Source organism: Pelophylax lessonae (assembly GCF_965119305.1).
Source record: "Pelophylax lessonae genome assembly, chromosome: 8".
Classification (NCBI taxonomy): Eukaryota; Metazoa; Chordata; class Amphibia; order Anura; family Ranidae; genus Pelophylax; species Pelophylax lessonae.
The window spans coordinates 85585478-85605690 of NC_138775.1; the positions used below are offsets into that span (position 1 = coordinate 85585478).

Here is a 20213-nt window from a genome sequence, read left to right on the forward strand (position 1 = left end):
TTTTTTTTTTATTGGACAGGGATAGATATAGATAGATATATATATATTTACCTCCAAAATTTGGGGTCTTTGCTTATATCGCAAAAAATAAAAAACCCAGTAGTGATCAAATACCACCAAAAGAAAGCTATTTATGTGAAAAAAATATTAATTTTGTTTGGATACAGCACTGCATGACCGTGCAATTTTCAGTTAACCTAGCACCGTGCTAAATGGAAAAAAATGGTCTGGTCATGAAGAGATAAAATCTTCCACAGCTCAAGTGTTTAGGATCCTTTTTGAAAAATTGGCAGTATAAAATTAGCAAGAGCCATTCAATATTTCAGACTACTTAAGAACTATGAAAAGAACAAAAGGGGCACCATTTGACATGTTTTAACATTAAACACACATTTGAACAAATGTGTTTTATTTGGAGATAAACCATCCAAAAACACAGCCTTGTAGACATCAGTCATTCAGAGATTCATAGAATCCACCATATTAGGATAGCCGGTCATTTTACATTCCTATCAAGTCTTGCTCTAGCCTTGAAGAAGTGTCTCCCAGCTTTTGTCTCTTTACTCGCACACAATAAGAAATAAAGTGTCCAACATGCTAAGTACTAGTAGTTTCTCAGTTGAAATCAGTATTGAAGTCATAAGCATCATCGGGATCTTCCTCCAATTTATCAAAACGGACCGACTTGCCAGCACTTTCCTTTGTTGACTCTGTTAGAGAGGAAAAAAAAAAAAAAAAGCATTTAATTTTACAACACAAGAATCAAACTTGACTGAGTATGGATGCCAAATTAGGATGAAGATGACCGTTTTGGCTGGGGGGGGGGGGGTATAAAATGCACTAGTTTCCTCCCAGCTTCACCAACAGTCCCCTAAAGCAGCTTCTCTGCTACATTCTTGGTTGCAGGCACTCAGGTTACCTGATACAATGCAGGACCAGCAATCCTGCATTGTTAGTAGGTTTATCCACAACCCATCACAGAGAAGAGCACCAGCTACATGGGGAGCAAGGAATACTGCATGTACAGTTGCTTTATCTGTACCCAAGAGAAATTAGTATTTAAAGAGGTTGTAAAGGCAGAAGGTTTATCTTAATGCATTGACAAAAAAAAAAAAAACAACCTGTGTGCAGCAGCTTATCTCAGCCCTCCCCCCTTAATACTTACCTGAGCCACCTCTCTTTATCCAGCTATGTCCAAGAATGCCTCAGCTATCCAGGACTCTCTCCTGATTGGCTAAGACACAGCAGTGGCACCATTGGCTCCCACTGCTGTCAAACTCAGTTAGCCATACAGAAGAGAGGGGGGGGGCGAACAACAGCTCCACGTGTGAATGGATAAAGGAAGCTGCAGCTTGGCTGCCCACATAGCAATCTGCTTGCTGTGGGGGCACTCAACAGGAGGGAGGGGCCAGGAGCTCCAGCCAGGGACCTAAAGAGGAGTATCCAGGCTGCCCTGTGCAAAACCAACTGCACAGAGGAGGGAAGTATAACAGGTTTGTTATTTTAATAGAAAAAACAATTACTTTACCCCTTGCAATACAGGGAGAGAAACGCAGCAAGGGTCCTGGAGTTCAGCTTTCAAACTCGAAACCATCTTCCCAATATGGACAATGAAACCCCAAACTATTGTGGAAAAATAAAGATTGTGTCATATCTTTAGGCTCATTTCATAATGTACTAATATGCACCGTATACTAGTACATTATGACAGACCTATCCCTTCACGCTACACTGTCACCACTGACAGGGAATCCATCTTCACCCGGACTGCCTTCTGGGTTTCAGCTGTTTCAATGGGTGAACCGCAATGACGTCACTCCTGCGTATACGAGTCTCGGGCGTGCCACAGCTCTCTCAGTGGGTGTCATGCTGTCCATTGAGAGCACAGTGCCCATGCACCAATGCTATTACCGGGACTACATGTCCAACTCCACAGCAGTAGGTACAGTAAATATCTCCAAAATGTGCACTAAGCCTTATTATAGGCTTACCTGTAGGCACAAGAGGAAACGAGGAGTTTACTACCGCTTTAGAGCATTTAAGCATAATATATGGTACCAAAGTTTGTGGCTGTTTCAGGGACGCCCACACAATTTTAAGGCTTGAAATGTTGGGCATTTACTCAGTGCAACCCCAGCTTTTGTATATTTTACCAAAAAAATTATTACTACATTGTGGTTTTGTGTACCAAAATTAATTTTAGTGTATTTTGACTGAAATGTTACACTTGATAAACTGGTGCGCTAATATCGTGGGACATAAAAATTAGTCCCTACCATATTTAATTCTGCTTTCAGAAAATATGTTTTGGGGTCTTCAGTAATCTTCAGGCCTAAAATGTTTTTTAACCACTTAAGCCCCGGAGGATTTGGCTGCTAAACGACCAGAGGGCATTTTGCGATTCGGCACTGCGTGACTTTAACGGACAATTGCGCGGTCGTGCGACGCTGTACCGAAACGAATTTGGCGTCCTTTTTTTCCCACAAACAGAGCTTTCTTTTGGTGGTATTTGATCACCTGTGCGATTTTTTGATCACGCGCTATAAACAAAAAAAGAGCGTAAATTTTGCAAAAATAGCGATATTTTTCCCTTTTTTTTATATGAAATTCCCCCAAAAAAAAATGTAAAAATCAAAATTTAATATTTTCGGCCAATTTGTTTTATGCTACCTATGTTTGGTAAAAAAAAAAATCGCAAAAAGCGTATTTTGATTGGTTTGCGCAAAAGTTATTGCGTTTACTAACAAAGGGAAAGATTTTTGTCATTTTTGTTGTTTTTTTTTTTAACGCGTAATGGCGGCGATCTGCGATTTTTTTTGCGGTACTGCGACATTGCGGCGGAGAGATCGGACCCTTGACTGACATTTTTGACACTTTTGGGGTTACCAGTGACATTTCTACAGTAATCAGTGCTATACATATGCACTGTTACTGTAAAAATGCACTGGTAGTGAAGGGGTTAACTTTATTTGAGAGGGAGGGGCTGTGTGTGTCCCTAGGGGCGTGATTCTAACTGTGATTGGCTGTGGCTTCAACTGTATGCAGAGTGATCAATGGATCTACATAGTAGATCCATGTGATCAGCTCTCATACAGAGAGGAGAATGACAGGCAGCTTGTTTACACAAGCTGCCTGACTATCTCCCTCTCCCCCGCCGATCGCAGAGTGGCCGGCGGCGATCGGGTCCGCCGGTCACGCGCGCGGGGGGGTCCGTGACCACGCGGGAGCGCGCCTCCGGCGGCGCACGCTCGCTCCCTAAACCCTCACAGGCGAGCGACGTAGACCTACGTCACTTTGCCTGTGAGGGGCTGACCGCCGCCGTAGATAGTCGTGCGGCGGTCGGCAAGTGGTTAAAACCTGAGAGAAGAAAAAATAAAAAAATTTACCGGTAGCAAAAGGCTTAAACAAATTAAAGTCTCAGCCTTCAAATAAAAATGTAACAGTCTGACAGTAACATGTACGTGTCACTATCACTGAATCCTTTACAATGTCATTTTACGATGACGCAGAAATCAGAGGAGAGGTGGTGGTGGGTGCAGCAAGTACATTACATTCAACTGCGTGCCACCAGGAAGACTCCAGGACTTTCATCCAGCACCTCTGTCTCATATCATGGAGCGAAAGATAATCGGTATATTAAAAAAACACATCAGCATATAGAATGCAGGCTCTAACAGCATATGAGTTAGTGGGAGAAATGACACACACCGTGCATTAGAAAAGTATTTGCAGCGCTTCACTTTTTCCAAATTCTGTTACGTTACAGCCTTATTTCAAAATTGATTACATTCATTATTTCCTCCAAATATTACAAACAATACCCCATTAGTGCCAATGTAAAAGAAGTGTATTTAAAATCTTTGCAAATTTATAAAAAAAAAAAAACAAAATCCCATGTACATAAGTATTCACAGACTTTGCTCAATGCTTTGTTGAAGCACTTTTGGCACCAATTACAGTCTCCTCAAGTCTTTTTGAGTATGATGCTACAAGCTTGGCACACCTATTTTTGGGATGTTTTTCCCATTCTTCTTTGCAGGGCCTCTCAAGCTCCATTCTGTTGGATGGGGTGCGTCGGTGAAAAGCCATTTTCAGATCTCTTCAGAGATGTTCAATTGGGTTCAAGTCTGGGCTCTGGCTGGGCCACTTAAGGACATTCACAGAGTTGTCTTTCCTTTGTTATCTTGGCTGTGTGCTTAAGGTCGCTGTCCTGTTGGAAGATGAACCTTCGCCCCAGTCTGAGGTCCAGAGTGCTGTGGAGCAGGTTTTCATCAAGGATGTCTCTGTACATTGCTGCAATCATCTTTCCTTCGATCCTGACTAGTTTCCCAGTTCCTGCTGCTGAAAAACATCCCCACAGCTTGATGCTGCCACCACCATGCTTCACTGTAGGGATGGTATTGGCCAGGTGATGAGCAGTGCCTTGGTTTGGGCTCAGACATGCCCTGTTAACGGACAGGTGTGTGCCTTTCAAAATCATGTCAAATCAACTGAATTTACCACAGGTGGACTCCAACCACGTTGCAGAAACATCTTAAGGATGATCAGTGGAGCTCAATTTTGAGTGTCAAGGCAAAGGCTGTGAGAATACTTATGTACATGTGATTTTTTGTTTTTTTAATTTTAATAAATTTGCAAAGATTTCAAAACATCTTTCATGTGGTCATTATGGGGTATTGCTTGTAGAAATTTGAGAAAAATAATGAATTTAATCTATTTTGGAACAAAGCTGTAACATAAAATGTGGAAAAAGTTAAGCACTGTGAATACTTTCCGGATGCATTGTAGCTCATACTATCATTTAAAAGTGAACTCCAGGCAAACTACTGTTAACACTTAGTTATTGTTCTTCCTCAGCATGTAAAAGGGCACTGAAAGAAGCAGCAGCGCAGAGATGAGATTCTCTGTCACTCTGCTCTCTCCTACTTTCAGCACAACTGACTGACTCTCTGTGGCGATTGTCACAGTCCAAGGTCTGCTGTATAGGAGATTACATAAGGCGGATATCAGGTCAAAGTCAGGTACTTACTGTACACTACTAGTAATAAAAACAAAACATTAGTCTTTACATCTGCTTGGAGTTCAGCTTTAAGATAATAGAGATTTAGGCATCTAGTTGTACACAGCTTCATGGAAGTCCAATCTATCAACACATACCTGTTGGTTTAGTTGCAGATGTCAAAGAAACTTGGTTTGGCTTTTTCTGCAAGACAAATGTGATTTTTGTTTAGTTTTAAAAGTATCCTGACTGCATAAGATCACTTGTAGATCTCAAACCAAGTACATATATCAAGTTATTCATTTATTCTAGATTATCCAAACTATCACTATTTAAACTTTGTAGATTCTGTACTGATATTCATGTATTTTACCTCTTCACCATTGTCCTCCTCCATCAGTTCCTCCTCCTTCTCCTCCTCCTCAGCATCTGTGCAGTTTTCCTCCTCCTCACTTTCCTGCTCTTCAGGCTCTGGGTTTTGCTCCTTTATTTCAGTATCATCTAGTATACCGTTGGTCATGTGGGAGAAGTGAAACACAATACTACTGGCAGGACTAGGGCACCTCAAGCCTGCAGGACAGCAAAAAACAAAGACGTTTGACATATCAGCATGTCAAGCAGTGAATGAAGCTTCTTTAATCAAAATCTACTTTAAATATATGGGTGTGGTTTAGAATACCAGAGAAATTAAAAAAAAGGTTCAAGACTACTATAATGAACACAACTAAAAAACAATTTGTTTTTTTTCCCGTAATTTTTGTAAGGCTGAACCACTTAAGGACCAGGCCTAAGTTAAATCAGAATTTTTTGCTAGAAAATTACTTAGAACCCCTAAACATTACACACACATTATATATATATATATCTTTTTTTAGCAAAGACCCTAGAGAATAAAACGGAGATTGTTGCAATACTTTGTCACACCGTATTTGCACAGCGGTCTTACAAACGCAATTTGTTTTGGAACTTAAATTGACGTGCAAAATAAGAAAACTGTAAAGTTAACCCAATTTTTTTCTATAATGTGATAGAATGTTACGCCGAGTAAGTCAGGCTTCAAAATTGCGCACGCTTGTGGAATGGCGACAAACATTGGTACTTAAAAATCTCCACAGGCGACGCTTTAAAAAATTCCACAGGTTACAAATTTAGAGTTCGAGGTCTAGGGCTAGAATTATTGCTCTCGCTGCAATGATTGCGGCAATACCTCACGTGTGGTTTTAACACCATTTACATATGTGGGGATGACTTGGGTATGCGTTCGCTTCTGCTTGTGAACGCAGAAGGGACAGGGTGCTTTAAATTTTTTTTTTTCTTTTTACACTGTTTTTACACTGCTCCTGAAAAATTTTGATCACTTTTATTCCCATTACAAGGAATATAAACATCCCTTTTAATAGAAATAAGCAGGACAGGTCCTCTTTAATGTGAGATCTGGGGTCAAAAAAACCTCACATCTACACTTAAATGCAAAAAAAGTAATTTGGGCCCTTTAAGGCCATTGGGCGAAAGCAAAGTATGCCCTCACTCGCCTTCTTGCCAGGGACTAGAATGGACCAGATCCTTTTCCCCACTACAGACGGCTCTGGCAAGCAGGGAAAACGACCAGGAAATGGAAGCTATCTGCTGCCATAACACCGGTATTTAATGTCAAAGTACCGACGTAAATACACGGAGGGCGGTCAGGAAGTGGTTAAAGTACGTACACTATGTCCCTGCTACTTTTTCCTGTAGTATAGCGAGTAACCCAAGCTCCCTCTGTACAGACCTGGTCAAGAGTTTTGAGAATGACATTTTTTTCACAAAGTCTGCTGCCTCAGTTTTGATAATGTCAATTTGCATATACTCTAGAATGGTATGAAGAGGGCTCAAATGAATTGCAATTATTGTAAAGTCCCTCTTTGCCATGAAAATAAAAAATTCCCCAAAAAAAAAAAAACTGCACTTCAGCCCTGCCATAAAAGGTGTGTTTCGACGGGGACAAGGCTGGAAATCACTCTAATGCTGACTGAGTTAGAATACCACACTGGAAGCTTCAAAAAGAGTGATGTTTGAAATCATTGTTCTTCCTCTGTTAATCATGGTTACCTGCAGGGAAACACATGCAGCCATCAGTGCTTTGCACAAAAGGAATTACGGGCAAGGATATTGCTGCTAAGAATGCACCCAAATCAACCATTTATTGGATCATCAAGAACGTCAAGGAGAGAGGGTCATTCTGGAGCAGTCTTCACAACAATTGAACAAGGAGGTCCAACGAACGCTAGTACCATCTCCGGCATTTGATTCAGATGCGGGATCAGGGCACCACTGGTGCAGAGCTTGCTCAGGAATTAAAGTGGGCAGGTGTGTGTACATCTGTATGCACAGTAAGGCGAAGACTTTTGGGAGGATGGCCTGGTGTCAGATGGGCAGCAAAGAAGCTACTTCTATTCAGGAAAAACATCAGGGACCGGCTGATATTCTGCAACTAGTACAGGGACAGACTGATATTCTGCAACTAGTACAGGGACAGACTGATATTCTGCAACTAGTACAGGGACAGACTGATATTCTGCAAACAGTACAGAGACAGGCTGATATTCTGCAACTAGTACAGGGACAGGCTGATATTCTGCAACTAGTACAGGGACAGGCTGATATTCTGCAAACAGTACAGGGACAGACTGATATTCTGCAAACAGTACAGGGACCGGCTGATATTCTGCAAACAGTACAGGGACCGGCTGATATTCTGCAAACAGTACAGGGACCGGCTGATATTCTGCAAACAGTACAGGGACAGACTGATATTCTGCAACTAGTACAGGGACAGACTGATATTCTGCAAGCAGTACAGGGACAGGCTGATATTCTGCAAGCAGTACAGGGACAGGCTGATATTCTGCAAGCAGTACAGGGACAGACTGATATTCTGCAAGCAGTACAGGGACAGACTGATATTCTGCAAGCAGTACAGGGACAGACTGATATTCTGCAAGCAGTACAGGGACAGACTGATATTCTGCAAGCAGTACAGGGACAGACTGATATTCTGCAAGCAGTACAGGGACAGACTGATATTCTGCAAGCAGTACAGGGACAGACTGATATTCTGCAAGCAGTACAGGGACAGACTGATATTCTGCAAGCAGTACAGGGACAGACTGATATTCTGCAAGCAGTACAGGGACAGACTGATATTCTGCAAGCAGTACAGGGACAGACTGATATTCTGCAAGCAGTACAGGGACAGACTGATATTCTGCAAGCAGTACAGGGACAGACTGATATTCTGCAAGCAGTACAGGGACAGACTGATATTCTGCAAGCAGTACAGGGACAGACTGATATTCTGCAAGCAGTACAGGGACAGACTGATATTCTGCAAGCAGTACAGGGACAGACTGATATTCTGCAAACAGTACAGGGACAGACTGATATTCTGCAAACAGTACAGGGACAGACTGATATTCTGCAAACAGTACAGGGACAGACTGATATTCTGCAAACAGTACAGGGACAGACTGATATTCTGCAAACAGTACAGGGACAGACTGATATTCTGCAAACAGTACAGGGACAGACTGATATTCTGCAAACAGTACAGGGACAGACTGATATTCTGCAAACAGTACAGGGACAGACTGATATTCTGCAAACAGTACAGGGACAGACTGATATTCTGCAAACAGTACAGGGACAGTCTGATATTCTGCAAACAGTACAGGGACAGACTGATATTCTGCAAACAGTACAGGGACAGACTGATATTCTGCAAACAGTACAGGGACAGACTGATATTCTGCAAACAGTACAGGGACAGACTGATATTCTGCAAACAGTACAGGGACAGACTGATATTCTGCAAACAGTACAGGGACAGACTGATATTCTGCAAACAGTACAGGGACAGACTGATATTCTGCAAACAGTACAGGGACAGGCTGATATTCTGCAAACAGTACAGGGACAGGCTGATATTCTGCAACTAGTACAGGGACAGGCTGATATTCTGCAACTAGTACAGGGACAGGCTGATATTCTGCAACCAGTACAGGGACAGGCTGATATTCTGCAACCAGTACAGGGACAGGCTGATATTCTGCAACCAGTACAGGGACAGGCTGATATTCTGCAACCAGTACAGGGACAGGCTGATATTCTGCAACCAGTACAGGGACAGGCTGATATTCTGCAACCAGTACAGGGACAGACTGATATTCTGCAACTAGTACAGGGACAGACTGATATTCTGCAACTAGTACAGGGACAGACTGATATTCTGCAACTAGTACAGGGACAGACTGATATTCTGCAACTAGCACAGCGACAGACTGATATTCTGCAACTAGCACAGCGACAGACTGATATTCTGCAACTAGCACAGTGACAGACTGATATTCTGCAACTAGCACAGCGACAGACTGATATTCTGCAACTAGCACAGCGACAGACTGATATTCTGCAACTAGCACAGCGACAGACTGATATTCTGCAACTAGTACAGGGACAGACTGATATTCTGCAACTAGTACAGGGACAGACTGATATTCTGCAACTAGTACAGGGACAGACTGATATTCTGCAAACAGTACAGGAATTGGATTGCCGAGGACTGGGGAGAGAGGAAGAAAGGGTGAGCGCTACCATCAGTCCACTGTCATGTTAAAAGTAAAGCATCCTGAGACCATTTTTGTGTGGGGTTGCTTCTCAGCCATAGGAGTGGGCTCACTCACAATTTTGCCTAAGAACACAGCCATGAATAAAGAATGCTAAAAACACATTCTCGGACAGCAACTTCTCCCAACCATCCAAGAACAGTTTGGTGACACACAATGCCTTTTCCAGCATGATGGAGCACCTTGTCATATGGCAAAAGTGATAACTAAGTAGCTTGAGAAACAAAACATCCCCAGACCTTAATCCCATTGAGAACTTAAAGCGGAGTTCCACCCTGGATTTTTTTTTTTTTTTTTTAATACCCCCGGGACAGTCAGGGCTAGTGCATTCCACAATGGCTAGCCTCTGATCTGTCCCGGGTTGCACTTACCTGTTAGGACAAATACTTACCTTGCAAACGTCTTGTCCAGCGCTGCCATCTCAGATGTGGGCAGCTTGAAGCCAGCGCGTCCTCTTCGGCGTCTTCTTCCGCCTTCTTTGGTCCCACGATGCTCTGCGCCGGCCCCGACGTCACTTCCGGGTCGCGCGCGTCATCCCTCCACAGCTTCTGGGCATGCCCAGAAGCTGTTTAGAAGGCGATGACGCGCGCGACCCAGAACTGACGTCAGGCGCAATGATTCCTGGGAGCTATGACGTCCAGCTCCCAGGAATCATTGCAGAGCCAGGAAGTGACGACGGGCCGCGGCCGAGGAAGGAGGAAGAAGGAAGTAAGGTAAGTATATTTTCTTCGCTACGAGGTAAGTAAAAAAAAAAATATGTGATTATCCATTTCTTTTTCAGGTGACCCGGAGCGAGAAGATGGAGGCAAGTATAAAAATAGGGTGGAACTCCACTTTAAGGTCAGTCCCCAAGAGGCAGGTAAACAAAAAAAACAAACAAATTCTGAAAAACTCCAAGCATTCATAATGTAAGAATGGGCTGCCATCAGTCAGGATGTGGCCCAGAAGTTAATTGACAGCATGCCAGAGTCTTAAAGAAGGGTCAACACTGAAAATATTGACTCTTTGCATAAACCTAATTTGTCAATAAAAGCCTTTGACACTTGTGAAATGCTTGTAATTCTACTTCAGTACACCATAGTAACATCTGAGAAAAAGAAAAACACTGAAGCAGATTTTGTAAAAATATTTTATCAGTCTCAAAACTTTTGGCCATGGCTGTAGTATAGAGTTTCCCCTGCTTTCATCTGAAATATATTTTTAAAAAATTCCCTTTTACTCCCCCTACCACAGCAGGCACCCATCCCTCTCTGCATGTAAGGCTTCCCAAAAATACAATTACCCCTCTAAATGCAATACCAGCATTTACCTGCTCTTGCAGCATTGCTCCCTCTCTCGCTGTAACACCTCCCTCATTGGCGAACAGGCTAACATAACAGATTTGATCAGTAGCCGAACGGCTAGTAACAAATAGCTCCAGTTGTGCTATACCTCAGTATTACGTGAGAGCACAGTGTGCAATTAACCACTTCAATACAAGGTACTTTCACCCCCTTCCTGCCAAGGCCAGTTTTCAGCGCTGTCACGCTGAGCAGTCATGCAATGCTGTACCCCAACAATATTATCTTTTTTTGAGACAGAATTTCTTTTTTGGTGATTTTTAATCACCATTGTTTTTTTTTTCCTAAACAAACAAAAGAAATACAAAAAAAAAAAAAAAAAAAAAAAAAAAAAAAGGTTGTTATTTTGTAAATAGGTAATTTTTTTTTTTCCTTATGAAATGTGCAGACACTGCGCTAATTTCAGTGTATCTAGCTGCTTGCACTACAATGGAAATGTCCTTGCAATAAACAGATATTTCAAGAAAGTGCAGCACTAAACTAAAATCGCATAATAAATATCCCATAATGAATTAAACAAAAAATGTGAAGAAATATATATAACAATAAAATGACAGTCTAAGGGAATAAAGTCTGCAGAATAGAAAACCTATCCCAGTGCAGTGAATAATCGCAGAACAGGGTCGTGCTACCTTCTGAGCTCCAATCCTCAATGTGAAAACCTTCCACCACTTGTAAAAATGACTGCTTACCAGAACATATAGACTCAATTATCCATACAGGTACTGGGTCAGCCACGTTTTCAATGTGTCCAGGAGTACTACTCGAAGACTTTAAACGTTTCCAAAAGTAACAACGTGATGAATCCGCTCCACATAGATTGGTGTCAAAACAGTGCGTTGGACCATAGAGAAAGAAAGGCTCCACATAGTGTAAAACTGTATCCCCAAAATGTATTAAAAAATTAGAAAACATACATTCCCAATAAACAAGCACTTGTAACCTCATCCAGTATACAAGATCAGGCACTCCAACGATCAGAGTGAGGCTTGGTCATGTGAATCCAGATTGAGGCTTGGAGCTCACTATACCGCCATGTTTGGTTTCAGGAAGTAATGATTCAGGATGTGCCTTCAAGGGGACAGCAATTAAGGTAATTACTTGAAATGTTAAATATATAAGCAATGGCCAGAAGTTCTTCAGACCCCAGGTGTCAAGACGAAACGCGTTGGATTTCTTACCATTTAGGCCATTCTACTATGATCTTGTATACTGGATGATGTTACAAGCACTTGTTTATTGGGAATATGGTACATTTTCTACTTTAATACATGTTGGAGATACAGTTGTGGAGCCTTTCTTTATCTCTATGGTCCACGCACTGTTTTGACACCAATCTATGCGGAGCGGATTCATCGGGTTATTACGTGTGGAAACGTTTGGAGTCTTCTAGTACCACCTCCTGGACAAAATGTGGTTGACCCAGTACCTGTATGGGTAACTGAGTCCATATGTTCAGGTAAGCAGTCATTTTTACTAGTGGTGGAAGATATGCACATTGAGGATTGGAGCTCAGAAGGTGGTACGACCCTGCTCTGCAATTATTCACTGCACTGGGATATATGTTTTCTATTCTGCAGACTTTATTCCCTTGGACTGCACTGTTATTTTATTATTGTTCTATAAATTTCTTCACATTTGTTCAGTTTATTATAGGATATTTATTTTGCGATTTGGTTTAGCGCTGCACTTTATTTTTCCTTTACGGATGTGGGCTGATGAGGCTGCACAGATGGGAGGACTTGAGGAGGCACCGATAGGCATCACTGATGGGTACTGACAGGCATTCCAATGGGGAAGATCTCCCTTGTGAGGAAAGCTTCACAACTCTCCTCTCATGCAGTTAGTGTGAGGAGAGGAAAGCTGATAATCAGCATTTCCGATTTACACTGCGATTGGACACATCCGATTACAAGGTAAAGAGCCCATGTCTTAGGCTCTTTACCAAGATCGGTGATGCAGTTTGTCCGTGGGTTTGAAATTGTGCTTGCCCACAACCAACCTTTCAATAAAATATGGATGTCATTTAATCAAGCTTACCTTTCATAATGCTCTTATTGTGTTCATCCAGAGCTTTTAGGTCAACCTCTTCTCTCATTGTAGCTATCTGCTCATCGCTCATGTGGTAGCTAGAATAAGCAGGTGGATGAGTATGATAACTAAGCCTGGCTCTGTAGAAAAACAAATTCATTTCTTAGCAGGAGATCATCAACATGTAACAGAAATGCAGTTTTTGACCGGTAAGATATTCTCACCCCATCCAGTCATCAAGGAACAATCTGGCTGCTCCTTTTATATTAGTTACTCCACCCTTCATCAGTAGGCCTCTCTTGCGGGCAACCAGGTCTAAAAACTCCAGGGAATTCCTGAAGTCTGAAATATTATATTGCAACATGGTCTAGAAGAAGAAGGAAAAGAAAAAATAAAAAAAAAAAAAAGGAAGAGAATCCAAAACTAGACATTTGTAAATATTTTGAAAAAAAGCTGTATCCAACACATACAAACACGTTTGAAGAAGCCCTTAAGGGTCCATTCACACTAGCGCGACATGTCAGGCGACTTGGTCGCCTGACAAGTCGCGGTCGGTCGCTCGCCATTAAATAGTACAGGACCCGTCCTAATAGGAGCGACACAAGTCGCTCCAACTTAGAAAAAGGGTCCTGTACTACTTTGGGGCGACCTGGAGGCAACTTGCATTGACTTTAATTATATGAAGTCCCTGCAAGTCGCGCCGAGGTTGCGGTGCACTTCACAGGTCGCCCCAGCAAGTCATGTCGCGCCAGTCTGAATGGGCGCTAAAACCAACAAATAATTTTTAAAGGCTAGTTGGATAATTATTTTGGTAGCAAACACACAACCATGGTCAGACAGCCAAGATAACAAGCCTCTTTCTTCCCTGCGGGTAAAATCTTTCACATTATGCAAAAAAAAAAATAAAAAATTGGGCTAACTTTAGTGTTTTGTTTAGTTCACAGTATTTTTTATTTTTTTTTAAATTACATTTGAAAAATTGCTGCGCAAATACCTTGTGACATAAAAAGTTGCAACGACTGCCATTTTATTCCCTAGGGCAGTGATGGCGAACCTTGGCACCCCAGATGTTTTGGAACTAAATTTCCCATGATGCTCATGCACTCTGCAGTGTAGTTGAGCTTCATGGGAAATGTAGTTCCGAAACATCTGGGGTGTCAAGGTTCGCCATCACTGCCCTAGGGTCTCTGCTGAAAAAACTATTTTGGGGGTTCTGAGTAATTTTCTAGCAAAAATAAAAAAATTATGATTTTTACATGTAGGAGAGAAGTGTCAGAATTGGCCTGGGTGGCAAGTGGTTAAAGTGGCAATAAATAAAATGCTTTTTATTAGTAAAAATAATCAATACACATCTACTTGGTGGCCCTGTGTTTTCTTGCCTCCTTGTAATGTTCTCTGTGAGCTCCCAAACTTTTCCTCCTGACTTTTTTGCTTCAAACATTTTATTTGTTGTCATGTGCCCTGCTCCATGCACTACTCAAATTCCATAGTCTCTAATCCACCTCAGGAGAGAGCAAGAGAGAGTGGCTATGTTCCTACATACAGTGGGACCATGGAGAGGAAGTCAGAACACAGCAGCTAAAAAAAGGAATGTACAAATTTGAAGGGGGCTGAAAGCAAATAGAAGGTGCTTTTTGTGTTAAAATACCATATTTAATTGATTTTTCTTTTCTTTAAAACCTGAGTTCAGTACTTTAAGTGCGCTAAACTTCACATCAGACTATGCACAAAATTCTTCACATCTACACACATTACAAGGGTACAAGAGTCCCTGAAAACGCCTATACTTATAAGCAGAAATGCATATTCAATCAAAAGCTTGTCTTGAAACAGCAGGCAGACTGGGGCATTGTAGCCTAGTCTGAAAAAGCTTCCATGAGCAATTGGCAAGGCACCTATGGGCTACCAGTCCATCTGCAAAGCACAGGCAGCCCACAGGGAGCAGCCACAGTATGAGCTTATGGCCTTTGCACACTAAAATTCTGCTACACTTAAAAATGTGATGCTGAAAAGCTCTGTAATTACATTTAATCATAAAATAAAAATTGTATTCAAGTGGAACTTTTTTTACGGCTTCGTCAAATTTCTTATTTCCTGTCTGGAGACAGTGCGGAAATACACTAGCAATAAAGTGGTGTTGGGCAATTAAAACAGAAGTTCATTTACACCAGTCAGACAATTATGAATCTGCCACTACAGACTTCTAAAAATGCTAGTTTCATGGCAATCCAGATGCAGAGGCTTCCTTTTTATTATCCAAGGTGGAAAAAGCATAGAGATTAGGGATTCATTTGTAGCATGTTTGTTTTCATTTAGTCGCTCAGACGTATTTAGGTGAGAAACGTCCGGCCACTAGCATTTTCTGAAGACAGCATACATTTCTCTCATTACAGGGGTGCTTTGAGCTTGGTCAAAACTTTAAAACAAAGGCCATGTTTTTGGGAGAAATTAAAATCTGTAAAAAAAAAAAAAACACCACGCACCTGCTGTTTGTCACAATGTTTTATAATCAGCCTAACGGCCTCCAAAAGGTCGTCACTTTCATTTTGAAATACATTTCTCATTGCTAGAGTGACAGGTGGATTATCAGGACACACCACAAGACTGGGACTGTCAGTCATTTTAATATTTTGGTCAAGATTTACATCTTGAAGGAACCTAGAAGAAAAAAAAAAAAAAAAAAATTAAAGCATCAACTTTAAAGTTGTTCTGAAAGCAAAAAGTTTTCCTTAATGCATTCTCAGCATGAAGGGGAAACAACCAATAGCAGCCCCTCCATCCCACCTATAAATACTTACCTGAGTTCTCTATCAATCCAGCACTATGCCCATCTGCAGCTCTTCTCTCCACTCTGCCCATATTCACAGGGGCTCTGACAGCAGTGGAAGCCATTGGCTTCTTGTGATGTCAGTCAAATCCTGTGAGGGGGAATTGGGGAGCTTAGCTGAGCCAACAAGCACACACAAGTGCCCCCACAGCAGATGACTTGCCGTGGGGTGCTCGACAGGTGGTAAGAGATGGCTCTGAGCATACCAGATAAGTTTAACATTTTTTTTTATTTTAGGACAAATAAATCAGCCTTTACAACCATTTTAACAGTAAATATAGAACAGTGATCCTCGAACTGAGCCAGAGACTGAGCCTCAAACTGGCCAGATACAGACTTTTGCTTGCCTTAATCAATCCTTGGGGCCCTGTTGCTTACCCTGCCCACCAACAGTGTGGGGGGGGGGCACTATTGCTCACCCTGCCCACCAACAGTGTGGGGGGCACTGTTGCTCTCCTATTGACCACAGCGGTGCTATATTTTTTTTTTTAAATCCCACTAACTACCAAACCTAAGGCATTATCTAATCCTTCCGATCACAGTCCAGTCACCCTATAGTTTGAAGGACAGTAACTTGGTCTTTTATTTAGAAAGTTTAGACCTCCGATACAGAACAACAGAACATAGGAAAGTAACTCAAAGGTTCAGAGTTGGATTGAATGGACCCTCCATTGGATTGTCAGTTCCAATCTGTCATCATACACCTCTTAAACACAAGGGCAGTCATGAAATCACGGTCTTCAACCAAAGCTCTTACCTTGTAGTGCCTTTTAATGCTCCAACATTACACACTCTGAACTGCTTCAGGCTGTTAATTAGGCTGCTCTTTCCAACATTTGAAAATCCTGGAACCAAAACAAAACAAAGATGCTTAATTTTCCATATGGAATATAGTGCCTAAAAATGAAACTCTTAAAGAAAGAAAAGGTTTTTTCTCATAGCTCCTATCCTCTTTAGGGCAGGATTAATCCTAGAGAGGTGCTCTTTGTCTTCAGAAATAACATGCTACAGGTGTGTACTCTACTGGTCTAAATAAAGATGCCAATAACAAACTGAAAAATTAATTTTTTTTTAAGCCCAAATACTAAAATTTTCTTGTAAAAAAAAAACAAAAAAACACTAGATTAGTACTCGTTTTCTAGCATGCACCAGAACTTAAGATTATAGGCCCATTTGCAGGTGAAAGGATCACATGGTACACAGATGCGGCTGCTCTGTAAATGATATGCTTTAGATTAAAAGTATCTCACACATTTAATCTTATGTATATGGGTCTGAAAGCATATATCCTACATCGACAATTAGAGTCATACCAGACCCTTATCTGCGGAATGGATCACCTTCAAAAATACACATGTAATTCATATTGACACAGGGATCCAGATGAAGGAATCATATAGGGCTCTGCCAAACAAATCCTGACGGAAAAGGGGTACTTACAGTCTGTAATTCAAGGAGTACCGATATGTGCTTTATAGGGATGTGCTGATACTAAGTGTTTGCGCAATAGTTCTCGCCCAAATGCTCCTGATACCAAAACTGATACTCTGCAGTGCGATTTGCCTCAATACAAAATGAATGGGCGCAAATCACACACACACAAGAATGCAGTGCGATTCCTGTCTGAATCACAAGCGTTTTCCCCCACCGTGTGCGTGTGTGTATAGAAAGGCAATAAAGCGCAAGCTAGTGGGTAGTTTAACCACTTCAGCCCCGGAAGGTTTTACCTCCTTAATGACCAGGCCATTTTTTTGGGATACGGCACTGCATTAACTGACAATTGCGCGGTCAAGCAATGCTGTACCCAAATAAGATTGAGGTCCTTTTTTCCTACAAATGGAGCTTTCTTTTGGTGCCATTTAATCACCTCTGCAGTTTTTATTGCACTCTAAACAAAAAAATACTGACAATTTTCTTCTATAAAACATATCCAAAAAAGGAATGAAAAAAAAAAATTAAAATGTCATCAATTTAGGCCAATTTATATTTGGCTACATATTTTTGGTTAAAAAAAAAATAAAAAAATCCCAAAAAGCACATAGACTGGTTTTGTGCAAAAGTTATTGCGTCTACAAACTATGTGATAGATTTAGGGACATTTTTAAATATTGTTTTTACTACTAAGGGAGGTGATCAGGGATTTTTAGCAGGACTGACATTGCGGCGGACACATCTCACACTATGACACCAATAAAGTGATCATTGCTAAAAAAAAAAAAAAAAAGCACCGTTACTGTATAAAATGACACTGGCAGGGTAGAGGTTACCATTAGGGGCAAAGGGTTGTGTTCCCTGGGTGTGTTTTCTAACTGTGTGGGGGATGGACAGACCGGAGAAAGACAGCGGTGTTCCTGATTAGCAGGAACACAGGATCTCTCTCCTCCTCTGTGACAGAACTCGTTCTGCCTTGTTTACATAGGCAGACCGCTGCTCTGTCTCTCCTACGAACAATCAGCGGGTCCTGGCCGCCGATTGGCTTCTGCGGTGTCCAATCACAGCAGGAGTGAGGCTCCGGTGGCATATGCGTGCCCGCAGAGCCGACGAGAATCACGTACAGGTATGTGATTTTGCGCTAAAGGGCCACCCTGCCACAGTAAATATATGTGGGCCAGTCTTTAAGTGGTTAAAAAATATTAGAACTCACAGTACATATCTGGCCACATGCAAAGTAATTTTTTAAACTGCCTACTAGAAGGCGCTTTTCCCTTCTTTACACACACACAGAAGTGGCAGACATTGCAGGCGAATCAGACAGGAATCACACCACATTCCTGGTCAAATCACACGTAATTTGCATAATTTTTTTTTACATTGGTGCAAATTGCACCGCAAAGTATCCGGACTCAGTCTCAGCGAGTCCTTGACTGAAATTTATCGGTACGTGCACGCCCCGATGGGAAAAAAAAAAAAAAAGGGCATCGGTGCAACCTTAGGACTTTATGTGCTTTCTTTCAGGTCCCGTTTACACTTGGGCATTTTGTAGCTTGTAGCTCGAAACTCAAAAGTGCTTAACAAGCAAAAACCTACTGTTTTCAATAGACCTCATTCACATCTGATACTCCAATACCTTTTAGCTGAAAAAAACATGCAATTCTGCTACAAAAAAAGAAAAAAAACGCTCAAACACGACGCTTCGATGTGAATGTAGCCACAATCGTCAGAATGGATTTGGATTCTTCACTTTTATGTTTTTGTAAAAATAAAAATTCTTGTGTCATTTTTTTTGAGTTGTAAGTTTTTCTGATATTTATTTGCCAAATCTGAATTACATGCATACATGTCTGCCAAGTTAGAAAAAAATAGAGAGATTAAACAATCATAGTAAATGAGATCAGAGTTGGATCTGACAGTCATCAAAGACATCAGACTTTTTGCAGTTCTCCTCATTTCTCATATTTGCTCATTTACTGTATTAGCTTTATCATTACACACTTTCATACCTATTAAACCAACTTTAATGCCTTCATCAGGTGATGGACAGAAGCGATGTAGGATGCGCAATAATGACTCTCCTCCATAGCACACAGTCCCTTTGGAAATATCAACAATGCTAGATGTTGCCTTTGAACCATTATTACTTGGCTTGAAGATAAAAAAAGAAGAGAAAAAAAAAATCATTGCTTTTTTGAATTCACACTTATGTTAACAAGGTGGCTACTTAGACCACAAAAGCACCATGACTACTGCAATCAAAGGGGATCTAAATGTTTAATGTCCCCCTTAATAGTTCAATTGGGCCAATCTGGAACAGGTACGCTTGCTAGGCACGTTGTATGAACTGTATGTAGCCTCAGCTACATGCAGTATACAGCAATGTGTTGCAAAAGTAAGATGGGGATTTCCTTTCTCACTCAAAGATCAGTCAAGCTCCGCTCAGCCATTCAAGGGAAGCTTTGTATTCTATGAATGAATACAAAGCTTCCTCTGATTGGTGGAGGTGGGTGGACAAGATCACAATTTATACAATACAAAATATTTTTGGTTATTAATGCTAGATACATAAGCTATGAATGAGTTGTATGTATGATTTTGCGTCACAGGTCCAGAACATGCATGACGTCAATTTCAATACCAGTTCTGAGTCAGTGGCTCTAAACCACACAAGCCAAAACATCAGTATGAGAGCCAAAGAATTAAAAGAGAAGTTTGGGAATTTATTTTTTTTTCTTGGATCATGCTTACTTAAGTGGATTCAGCATTGGTTCGATGCTGCATCAGTCCCCTCACCGGCTCTAAAACTGAGAATCGAGCAAACACCACCGTTCGCTTGGTTCTCAGGGCTCTCCGAGTAGAGCTGGTGATTATCAGTCACTGCTGTTTGCTTTGCCCCCCACACTCTATGGAGCGCTGGGCTG

The 20213-nt window shown here is 41.4% G+C and overlaps 1 protein-coding gene across 1 annotated transcript in view; it reads right to left on the reverse strand.

Moving 5' to 3' along the window:
* Window positions 1-392: 392 nt before the first annotated feature.
* Window positions 393-20213, reverse strand: part of GNL3 (G protein nucleolar 3) — a 35937-nt gene continuing 16116 nt past the window's right edge. The window contains exons 8-15 of the mRNA XM_082266076.1: window positions 19299-19419; window positions 16616-16703; window positions 15515-15689; window positions 13256-13398; window positions 13041-13171; window positions 5373-5569; window positions 5158-5203; window positions 393-710 (exon numbers count right to left, since the gene is read on the reverse strand). Of these exons, the coding sequence (XP_082122202.1) occupies window positions 616-710; window positions 5158-5203; window positions 5373-5569; window positions 13041-13171; window positions 13256-13398; window positions 15515-15689; window positions 16616-16703; window positions 19299-19419 (996 nt within the window). The 3' untranslated portion in view covers window positions 393-615. The remainder of the gene's footprint in view (window positions 711-5157; window positions 5204-5372; window positions 5570-13040; window positions 13172-13255; window positions 13399-15514; window positions 15690-16615; window positions 16704-19298; window positions 19420-20213) is intronic.